Below are 12081 nucleotides of genomic sequence, written 5' to 3' on the forward strand. Positions count from 1 at the left end.
GATAGTGATATTGAAAGTGTTGGTCCAACGATAAAGAAAGCAAGAACACGAGTTGTGTCATGGGATTGGCAACCAAGAAATCTCCTGGAGGTTTAAGGAAGATATCAACAGTGTAGAAGAAAAACAAGATATGAGGCTTGAGGGAAGAGAGCAGCAGAGCAATGGTAGTGTAATTACAAGACCAAATCAAAAGACAGTTGCAAGACTAATGCAAAAAGTAACACAAAGCTCTACAGTTGCAAGACCTATGCAAAAACCAACACAAACCTCTACAGTTGCAAGACCAATGCAAAATGAAGTTTGAATCAAGTAAAAGGAAATTTGAGGAAAGAGTTACAGAGCAAAACAAAGCGAAGAGAAGAGCCGTAATGGTAGACTTTCATGATATGCCTAAGCCTGCCAAAGATCCTTGTGCGGCTGGGATAAGAGGAGGAAGTTTTGACTTTTGGGAATCTTCTTTCTCCCATTGTCTTTAACAATATTGTAATTCACTGGACTATTTTACAATTAGTCCTAGGTATATGCCCTTTATATATGTGAACTAATATCAAATCATTGAAATAATAGTTACAATGTCAAAATTAGTGTTGTTCAAATGCTTGAAGGATCTATTATTCATTACCTGCTCAGATTATTCAGTTACTAATTAAGGCCAGGATTTCGTTACTGCTTCTACTACTACTACTACTACTACTTTACAGACTTTTTTTGTTAGGATTAATGCTTTAAATATATTATTTTTATCTATTAATCTGATTCTTAGTGGATAATTCGGAATTATTTATTGTGGTTTATCATCTAAATCTTAGTTTGGTCCTGCTTTCACTTACACTGGTTGCGTAATCAGGATGGGATTTGAATCTGCTAACATACATAGATTCAAAGGTTCCAGCCCTAAATAGAACAGCTGGGCATACTTCCATAGCACAATATGTGCAAACTTATTTTAGACATACAACACTGTAAAATTCAGGAGTTTGTAAAAGCTCTATCTGCGGCACAAAAGGTAATTAGCTATTGGAATTACAATTAAATATTAACCTGCGGATGAAGAAATTAATTTGATGGCATATCCCAAGGTTAAGTTCAGCATCACATTAGAATTGAAGAACATCATATGTCAAGTGTCTCCGGGAGAAATAAAACTAAATTGATTTTCTTACTTGATATGCCGACTAATGTCCTGGTTCATCATTTGTTAAATGCTTAAATTCAATATGGAAGGATCCAAAGAATAAACTGATGGCACTGAAATAATTTTCATAATTTGGCAGCATTGTCCAAGTAGCAATTCCAAAATGAACTTAAGTTGAAGCAAATGAATGAAATCAGGTTTACTGTCTGTACTGCTATTTGTTGCAGGAAAATCAAGAAGAAAAGAAAATAATCCTTACGTTTGTTTATACTACATCTAACGTAAGGATTCTTATTTTCTTCTTACGGTTGCAGTTGGAGAAGAATTTAAATCCCATCTTACTTTATTGGGCAATCATATTAAACATGTCTTGTTTTCAATAATACAAAAAAGGAAAGTTTAATCAAACGAAGAAATAAAAGTACCCAAATACTAAACAAGAGAAAATAATAACCAGAAGAGAATGTTATATGTTTGATGATAATATAGAAGCAATCACTAGGCAAGGTTCCTTCAGTTGTTGAAATTAAGACTTTTGTTAATTAGTTAATAGTTATAGCCTAATAATGTCTTAGTTCAAGTTGTGAAAAGATATGCATCAGGCCAGATAAATTTAATTGATTATGTGTATGAATAAGTGAGACTTGATATTCGCCTGTGATGGATAGAGTTCTTTATAAGTAGAGACCAACCCCTTTCCCTAATTATCCAGAAAAGCAAAATATCCCTAATTTTCAAAGAGAAATCCAATTTCCATTGTTTGGCATTATTCAGTTGCTGCAAACTGGCATTGCAGATTAATGGTGTTTCTGCAAACTAGTATTGACGAGGCAGATTTGCCCAATAGATGTAGTCACAGAGTTTTCAGAGATCAGACTCAAGGGACCCAAAGAAAAAAGAAACAGTCAAAAGATCCAAATCCCTCTCTAAGGTATTAAGAACTTGCAACTACTGCTAAGAATTATATGATTAGGATAGAGTTAATTCAACACAACTGACAAACTAAAGTTGTTCACTTCTTTTTGTTTGTAACCATCTTTGCTTTACAGAGGGTATTGCTATTTGCTCCTGTTGTTATAGCTGCACTGAGAAATAAATAGCAAAAGGAAGCTGATGGTTGGCATGAAATAATTCAAGTATCTGATAGCACGGGAGAAACCAGTTTAACATACAAAAATCAGTTGTTTTAGCTGGTACTTACAAGGATAGAACTGTTAAGATTTAGACGATGGTTGGTATGGAAGTCGATGATCAGGAACCCCTTCTTCAGACCGTCTGTCTTCAAACCATTTCAGAACTCTTTTCCGAGGCAGATTTGTCACATGCACGATGCTGCTAATCATGGCATTCTGCATCACCACAACAGAGAGAGTATAAGGATAACAATGTTCTCTCTTTCATCCTAGGTATAGCACTTAGCAATTGTGTGCAACTACATCACCAAGCAAACCACATATCCGTTCTCAATCGTACAGTTCGGAGATACCATTATGAGGAGTCACCGGTCGCATAAAAAGTGCAACGTTGGACTGATTTAGCAGTGGCTATTAGCTCAGACTGATTCTGAATAAATCATCTGTATCCAGCTTATATCAAGTAATCATACCACACAAAGTTGAAGAGAAAAAAGTACCATGTACTAATTCAGGCAATTGTGAATTGAAAAGAGAAAACCACATCAAATTTTCAGAGCAAAAGAGAAGAACCCTGAGATCCAACTACTTCAAACTAGTCATCTGGTGGCTGATAATAGTAATACATAACTTCAATTATATATAACAACAACTACGCCTCAGCCCCAAACAAGTTGGGATTTCTTTTTTTTGAATTCAATCACGTGATCCAAGTATTTTAAATTCCAAGTGATTCCTAATGATAGGGGAACTAGCGTGCATTAAAACTACGAATAAAAGGGCATAAAGGTATTAAGTTGATTGAACACATAGACAAACCAATAAGAGGTGCCAATTGCAATGGGTTGCCTTTTCTTGGACGTCATTTCTTAGATCGATCGACACAATACTAAAGTTATTACTATCTCAAATCTCTTGGGGTTTGGTTTACAGTTTGCACTACCCACTCATTTAACCTTAAATTTAAGGCAATTTCTAATCAACTGCCAATTCAAGGATAGTAGAGCAGAACAGATAACCTGAAATAGGTGCGTCTAAATTTTCTCATCACATCCATCCTCATCCTGAACAAACAAGGAAAAGAAAAGAAAATAGATGAACATGAAAACAACAAACAAGATAAAAGGGGAAATGCACAGGGAGGACAGATGTGTTGAGATTTGGATATTCGGGAGCAAGAAAGCAGATTCACTTATCCCAGATTAAACTTGGCCCCCAAACTCCAAGGTCACAAGAGCCACCCCTCAACATTGTTGGCCTCAATCACGAACATTTTACATCCCAGACTAATTGATATTTTTTTGAGAAGGATAATTGATATTTCAACAGGATCTTTTTCCATTTTCCCACACCCAAGCCCCATTGTTCAGGTGCAGAGCTATGCAACAATATGCAGAAGCTCTTTATTCAGATATGAAATTTTACCAACATAGACTTAAAAGCATCGAACAAAAATAGAGAAGTAATGGGACTCACAGTGGGCCGCTTTGATCGTCTATAAACTTGTTCAAGGGTTTCTAGTTGGACTTTCTTTATTCTCTTTTGAGCAGACCAACTACTTTGCATCACATGGACTGGCATTTCCACCTTAGCCTCAGGCCTTGCAACATCACTTATCTCTATGGGAACAGTCTCCTGGGGTTTGCTTTCAGGCTCTATCATTCTGGGGACAGGTTCATCGGGTAAGGCAGCACTCAGCAACAAAAGGTTTGGCGGAGGATTGCGAAGTAATTCAAGAACAACAGCTCTATCAAGGCATATCTCAGCAGCAAGATTTTTTATCTGGAAGGAAAAAGTGAATTAGAAGTTATAGAGTAAGCAGCACTAGAACAACAACAACAACAACAACAAACCCAGTTTGATCTCATATATGAGGTCTGGGGAGGGTAGTGTGTACGCAGACCTTACCCCTACCTCATAGAGATAGCGAGGTTGTTTCCGATAGACCCTCGTCTCAAGGAACAATGAAGATAAAGCAAAACTTCCAATTCTCTAGACATATTTTCTTTAAATAGGCAGCAGAGGTTAAAAGAAACATTTCCACATTTTTTTGCTCTTCCAATTCTGCTACAGGTTCCAAAACTTCCAGTCTATTCTTATCAATGATATGCTTTGTTTGCAAGTTAGTATAGTTTTAGCTAATTAACATCAAGAAATGTTGCAAGCTAAAAGTAGATGTCCAGTTAAATGCTAAATAAACAATGGAATCTGAAGAAGGGAAGTACATAGGGACAGATGAGATTAACAAGGTAAATTTTGCCCAAGCATTTGAATACTTTAGACACATGGATAGATAGCACCAATGTTCTTCGCACCGTGCTTAAAGCTGGAACATGCAAAGAGCCGAGTGAACCAAAGTGGCCTTAAGGCTCAAGAATAGTGAGTAGCTGTAATGCAATTGCGGTATCAGAATTTGAGAAGACTAACATTAAGATGACAACTTACATTTGTCTTACGCCGTCCCCTTCTCAAGGCATATCCCAGTTTCTTAAGTTGCCAATTTTTCAATTTCACTGGCAATTCTTCATCTTTATCATCCTCATTATCATCATCTGCTACTACTTCTTCATCTTCATCCTCACTCCCAATTTTCTCATTGGCAATTGAGGCAATTTCTCCTAGTAGTTCATCATCCTTCAGTGCCTCCTCCAGTTCACGTTCCAGCTTCGCGAGGTCCTCCTCACTTATATCATCATCGTTCAAAGATAAGTCATCATTTTTCAGATCTTCTTCCAGCAGCTGAAAGAGTGCCTCAAAAGCATCATCATCTATATCACCATCTTCCTCAGTATCTTTCCTAGGTGAACTCTAACATAGGAAGCAAACAACAAAACCTCAGGTTTAGTAAACAATTGAAAGGCGTGTAATACAAAAGTTCAGGTGTAAAGAAGAGGTTGCTAATGATATGAAAGTTTATGAGCAAGTCTTCACCAAAAAGCAAAACATAGATATGTTTCTAGCAAACTCCTAGTGAAGGCAAATAGTTTGAATATTCAAGTGAAAGATCTCAAATTGTCAAACCACGTTAAACATTAAGCTTGTCTAAAATGAAAATATTGTTCATCACTTCTTCTCTTGTACATACTAATTAAAACCATAGGCAAATCACGTTCCACATTCCAGAAAAGATAAGATAGTAATCGGATTGCTATCAAAACGGGTGAAGAAGACAGGGTATCTTGATGGACATTTACATGCACAAGAAGAAGTTCAAGGGACAGGGTTTACTTTGATGGTTATTCACATGCACCAGGAAAAAATAGCTGCATAAAATCTAAACTTGGAGTAGTGGTCTATAAAACTGCACCCCGTTAACTGTAAAAGCTACAGAGTTAGTGTTACACGTATGGATCAGCAGATCGCTACTCTATTTGCCTATCATTTACAATCATACGGAAGAAGATGTCCTGCACCCGTTATACTAAAAGCAGCAAGCGAGTAGATCAAGTACGTCGAAACAGTTAGGCATGATTACAGAAAGACATCCGGTGGACAAGTAATTTGAGTGGTGCAACGATTGCCGTTAATGTATAAGGTGCAATTTTGTTTAAGATGTTAAACAAAAATCACGACAATGTATGGTGCTTTCCCAATGCTTGCTTCAACTACATCAATATGGCACATGAAGCCTTATGCTATTTTTGAGAAGGCACGGGAGAAAATATGTTATTGATATTTGATGAACAATACAATACAAGAGGTCCTTATTTATAGCTATACTATACAAGGACATACTACTCTTCTACCAACGTGGGACAATACTACACTATATACATGTTGTAAACTAACACTCCCCCTCAAGCAGGTGCATACAAATCATATGTACCGAGCTTGTTACATATATAACCAATACGAGGACCAGTGAGGGACTTGGTGAAAATATCTGCAAGTTGATCATTCGACCTCACAAACTTTGTAGCAATCTCTCCTGAAAGTGTCTTTTCTCTGACGAAGTGACAATCAATCTCAATGTGTTTAGTTCTCTCATGGAACACCGGATTTGATGCAATATGAAGGGCAGCTTGATTATCGCACACAAGTTCCATCCGACTGATTTCACCAAATTTCAACTCCTTGAGCAATTGTTTGGTCCAGACTAGCTCACATGTTGCCATAGCCATTGCTCGATATTCTGCTTCTGCACTAGACCGAGCAACTACATTCTGTTTCTTACTCTTCCAGGACACCAAATTTCCTCCTACTAAAACACAATATCCAGACGTAGAACGTCTATCAGAAGGTGATCCTGCCCAATCAGCATCTGAGTATCCAATGATCTGCTCATGACCTCGATCCTCAAAGAGTAACCCTTTGCCTGGAGCCGATTTTATATATCGAATAATGCGGACAACTGCATCCCAATGACTATCACAGGGAGAATTCATAAACTGACTTACAACACTCACAGGATAAGAAATGTCGGGTCTAGTACCACTTGTATGTCTGATTAACCGTTCCTCTTCCCTCAGGTAAATCTACTGTTGGTTGTCGTTGAGTTTATGCAGTCAAAGTTGGTCCCGATGGACAGATTGATCGACTTAAGACCCGTCTTGTTGCCAAAGGATATACTCAGATATTTGGGCTCGATTACAGTGATACCTTCTCTCCCGTGGCTAAAGTGGCTTCAGTCCGCCTTTTTCTATCCATGGCTGCGGTTCGTCATTGGCCCCTCTATCAGCTGGACATTAAAAATGCCTTTCTTCACGGTGATCTTGAGGATGAGGTTTATATGGAGCAACCACCTGGTTTTGTTGCTCAGGGGAGTCTCGTGGCCTTGTATGTCGCTTGCGTCGGTCACTTTATGGTCTAAAGCAGTCTCCTCGAGCCTGGTTTGATAAGTTCAGCACGGTTATCCAGGAGTTTGGCATGATTCGTAGTGAAGCTGATCACTCTGTGTTTTATCGGCACTCTGCTTCAAGTCTCTATATTTATCTGGTAATCTATGTTGATGATATTGTTATTATTGGCAATGATCAGGATGGTATTACCAATCTGAATCAGCATCTCTTCCAGCACTTCCAAACTAAGGATCTAGGCAGATTGAAGTACTTTCTAGGTATTGAGGTTGCCCAGTCTAGCTCAGGTATTGTTATTTCTCAAAGAAAATATGCTTTAGAAATTCTTGAGGAGACGGGGATGATAGGTTGCAGACCTGTTGACACTCCGATGGATCCGAATTCTAAACTTATGCCAGGACAGGGGGAGCCGCTTAGCGATCCTGCAAGCTATAGGTGGCTGGTTGGAAAATTAAATTATCTCACAGTGACTGAATGCGGAATCTGATTCTTGATGGGAGATGAAGGCATCCGATTAATCAAATAACAAGCTGTGAGAACTGCATCGCCCCAAAAACGCAACGGAACACGAGATTCAATTAGAAGTGTGCGAGCAGTCTCAATAAGGTGCCTATTCTTTCTCTCAGCAACCCCATTTTGCTAAGGGGTATAAGGACAAGATGTCTGATGAATAATTCCCTGAGAAGTCATAAACTGCTGAAATTGAGAAGATAAATATTCTAAGGCATTATCACTGCGAAAAATGTGAATAGAAACACCAAATTGGTTTTTGATTTCAGCACAGAAACTCTGGAATATAGAAAATAACTCAGAACGATCTTTCATTAAGAAAAGCCAAGTACATCTTGAATAATCATCAATGAAACTGACAAAATAACGAAATCCCAAGGATGAACTGACTCTACTAAGACCCCATATATCAGAATGAACTAAGGAGAAGATAGACTCTGCATGACTCTCAACACTACGCGAAAAAGAGGCTCGGGTATGTTTCCCAAGTTGACACGACTCACAATCTAATGTAGACAAACTAGATAAACTAGGCACCATCTTCTGAAGTTTGGATAAACTCGGATGTCCTAAACGTCTGTGGATTAGATCTGGAGGATCTGTAACTAGACAGATTTTGGAAGGACTGAGTGAGTTAAGGTAGTAAAGGCCTTCTGATTCACGTCTTGTACCAATTGTCTGTCCCGTACTGCGGTCCTGCATAATAAAAGAATCGTCAATAAAATATATACCACAATGGAGGGCACGAGTCAAACGACTAACAGATGCAAGACTAAAAGGACAGTCAGGGACATAAAGAACGGAATCTAGGGTGATAGAAGACAAGGGATTAGCTTGTCCAACTCCTTTTGCCTTAGTTTGACATCCATTGGCTAAAGTAACAGTGGGAAGAGACTGTGAATATACAATATTTGACAAAAGTGATATATTACCAGAGATGTGATCAGAAGCGCCGGAGTCCATGACCCATGAGCCAAGAGTGCTAGACTGGGAAACACAAGCAAAAGAATTACCAGAAACAGAAGTATGGAGATGTCTGCTTACTTGCTCGATACTGAAGGAGCTCATTATATTCTTCTTTAGATAAAGAAAATCCTTGGTTACCTGGAGTCTCTGTCTGAGCAATGTAAGCACTTTTGGGTGGACGACCATGTAAGAAATAGCACATTTCACGAGTGTGTCCATGTTTGTGACAATAAGAACACTTGGGTCTAGATCTTCCAAAACGACCTCCTCCTCGTCTATGCTCCATAGTTTGAGATGCCCGAACATCCATTGTCTGGGATGCAAGAACAGATGAATCAAGTATCTGTGATGAGATCACTGGTAGACTTGGTGCTGCAGCAAGGCGGAGTAATCGAGAGAATAATTCATCAACTGTCGGGACAGACGGACTATCCAAAATCTGGTCGCGTACTGAATCAAGATCATTAGGAAGTCCAGCGAGGGTAAGAACGAAAAACATCTTTTGTCGCTGCTCTTGTTGTTTTTTCACACTAGCAGAAACTGGCATCAACTTCTCAAATTCCTCCATGACTGCCTGTACTTGACCCAAGTAAGTAGACATATCCAATTCCTGCTTCTTTAAGTTTGCCATCCGTGATATCACATCATAGAAGCGAGATATGTCATTAGTGTATAAGGTACGTGCCTTTGCCCAAACCAAATAACATGTCAACAAGGACATCAACTTGGAATCAATAGATCGCCACAAGATGCTACATAACTGAGCATCGATTTTTGCCCAAAGTGCTATTGCCTTTTCATCTCCATTGCTAGACTGTTTGATTAGATGATCTTGAACACCTTGACCTCTACACCATAACTCGACAGATGAAGCCCAAGCTAAGTAGTTTGAACCTCCCATTAAAGGTTCCGAGGTAATAATAGTACTAGAGCTTCCAGAACTCATGTTTCTAGACCCAAAAGCATCAAATCCCAAAGACATTGTTGCAAATTATTACCAAATAGGAGAAAGAATCAACTGTAATCCACTAAAACAGTGTACGGAAACACAGACACAGAATACTGAAAAACTGTAGCTGCCGGAATCTACTGTAGCTGTCGGAATAGTACTGTAGCTTTCGGAATAGTACTGTAGCTGCCGGAAAAAACTCAAAGTTGTCAGAATGAAATGAAAACAGTAGGGGTAGGATCAGAATTACCAGGCGACCCAACTGTTCTGAAGGAAGATTTTCAAAAAATGGCCGGAAGTGGTCGTACGCGCCGGCACGTGAGCTCACGCGCGTGAGCTTCTGGTGGCGCGTGGAGGCGCGTGAGGAGGCTGTTGCCGGAGTTTTTCACTGGGGTTTGGTCGCCGGACAGTGACGACTCTTGTGGTAGTGTTGGATTTTGCACAACACTGACAGAAATGAAGCAGATAGAAAACAGCCTTAAAAAATACTGATTTCTCTTTCCCGGAATCGCTGGAATTTATGCACAGCGATAAGTCTCTCACAATTGCTCTGATACCATGTGAGAAGGCACGGGAGAAAATATGTTATTGATATTTGATGAACAATACAATACAAAAGGTCCTTATTTATAGTTATACTATACAAGGACATACTACTCTTCTACCCTTTTTAAATTCCTTTAACAATCATATAAAATCAAAATTGCTCGTGCCTAGACCCCCCCCCCCCCCCGAAAGGGGGAGGAACCATCAATCATAGGGGAAAGGTAGCATATAAGCTACAGGTTCGGCAAAACACAGTAGCTTTTGGCACGAACCCTATATATGTGTTAAAAGATCTACCGAACATGTGCAAATATTAAATTTCGAACCCAGTAACTCAAATAGTTAGTGGATTTAGTGGCATTTCGAACCCATCAACTTTTAATCCTCACTCCGCCTTTGATCAATCATCCTTAGCATATGTTAGCTAAGCATAACATAGTTACACATGCAAGCACATTAAAGTCTACAATTATTCAACAGACGAAAGTAAACGATAAATTCATAAACAGCAATCCTATATCAGAAAACACAAGAAAATTGCTCAGTGGGAATAGGAGTAACATTCATATGTGAATCAAAATTCTAAGAACTCAATATAAGGAAACAAAGAGCTAATATTTTCTCAACAAAGACCCAATTTTTAATTTGCAAAACTCGAGAAAAATGCATAGTAGATAAAATTGGCCATTTACAAAAGTAGTACATACCTTTTTCTTTTTCTTGGAAGAAGTGATAGCAGAATTGGCGCTGTTGCTTCGACGGCGGGAGAAAGTGAGAACGGAGGAAGAGGGACGAGAGGACGAAGAGTGAAGTGGCAAAACAACGTTTGTTCTGCTTCTGGGCTGACCCGCAAGGAGATGATGATCGTTGGCTGAACAGCGGATTGTAATGGAAATGCGAAGAGTGGTGGAAGCAGAGGCCATTCTCTACTTTCTGAAAAGCTCCGAGGCTTATCTGTATTCTGTTTGAAGGGTTTATTATTATTATTATTATTATTATTATTATTATTATTATTATTATTATTATTATTATTATTATTATTATTATTATTATTATTATTATTATTATTATTATTATTATTATTATTATTATTATTATTATTATTATTATTATTATTATTATTATTATTATTATTATTATTATTATTATTATTATTATTATTATTATTATTATTATTATTATTATTATTATTATTATTATTATTATTATTATTATTATTATTATTATTATTATTATTATTATTATTATTATTATTATTATTATTATTATTATTATTATTATTATTATTATTATTATTATTATTATTATTATTATTATTATTATTATTATTATTATTATTATTATTATTATTATTATTATTATTATTATTATTATTATTATTATTATTATTATTATTATTATTATTATTATTATTATTATTATTATTATTATTATTATTATTATTATTATTATTATTATTATTATTATTATTATTATTATTATTATTATTATTATTATTATTATTATTATTATTATTATTATTATTATTATTATTATTATTATTATTATTATTATTATTATTATTATTATTATTATTATTATTATTATTATTATTATTATTATTATTATTATTATTATTATTATTATTATTATTATTATTATTATTATTATTATTATTATTATTATTATTATTATTATTATTATTATTATTATTATTATTATTATTATTATTATTATTATTATTATTATTATTATTATTATTATTATTATTATTATTATTATTATTATTATTATTATTATTATTATTATTATTATTATTATTATTATTATTATTATTATTATTATTATTATTATTATTATTATTATTATTATTATTATTATTATTATTATTATTATTATACAAAAATTGGTTTTAGAATAAATAATTGATTGTATTTTAAGGCCACTAGCAAATTAATTAATCCAAAGTGCAATACTGAAATGATGAACAATAGCAATAAATAAAACGGAATTTATATTAAATAAGGGGAATCTTATTGATCGTATTTATGTGACTACTAGTATCTG

At 35.9% G+C, this 12081-nt stretch overlaps 1 protein-coding gene across 3 annotated transcripts; it reads right to left on the bottom strand.

Annotated features, from left to right (window-relative positions):
• Positions 1-2086: 2086 nt before the first annotated feature.
• Positions 2087-11006, bottom strand: LOC107776842 (protein OVEREXPRESSOR OF CATIONIC PEROXIDASE 3). 3 transcript variants are annotated; one of them, XM_075246271.1, is made up of 5 exons: positions 10743-11006; positions 4714-5076; positions 3745-4050; positions 3288-3332; positions 2087-2484 (listed from the first exon to the last, which is right to left on the bottom strand). In XM_075246271.1, exons 1-4 carry the CDS (start codon positions 10956-10958, stop codon positions 3303-3305), a joined length of 915 nt encoding a protein of 304 aa, XP_075102372.1. In that variant the 5' UTR covers positions 10959-11006; the 3' UTR covers positions 2087-2484; positions 3288-3302. The 3 variants fall into 3 exon arrangements, with proteins under 3 accessions (XP_075102372.1, XP_075102371.1, XP_075102370.1); XM_075246270.1 differs by lacking the exon at positions 3288-3332 and having other exon boundaries at positions 2087-2220; positions 2337-2484; positions 10743-11005; XM_075246269.1 differs by lacking the exon at positions 3288-3332 and having other exon boundaries at positions 10743-11005.
• Positions 11007-12081: the final 1075 nt, after the last annotated feature.

Source organism: Nicotiana tabacum, chromosome 23 (genome assembly GCF_000715075.1).
Source record: "Nicotiana tabacum cultivar K326 chromosome 23, ASM71507v2, whole genome shotgun sequence".
Classification (NCBI taxonomy): Eukaryota; Viridiplantae; Streptophyta; class Magnoliopsida; order Solanales; family Solanaceae; genus Nicotiana; species Nicotiana tabacum.

What these genes read in the sequence shown, in the direction of transcription:
- LOC107776842 (XM_075246270.1), bottom strand. Translation starts at nt 10,958, where the DNA reads ATGGCCTCTGCTTCCACCACTCTTCGCATTTCCATTACAATCCGCTGT. An exon ending in CTTCCAAGAAAAAGAAAAAG is followed by an intron (nt 5,077 to 10,742) that starts GTATGTACTACT and finishes TTCCTATGTTAG; the next exon opens with AGTTCACCTAGGAAAGATAC. An exon ending in GACGATCAAAGCGGCCCACT is followed by an intron (nt 2,485 to 3,744) that starts GTGAGTCCCATT and finishes GTGGTGATGCAG; the next exon opens with AATGCCATGATTAGCAGCAT.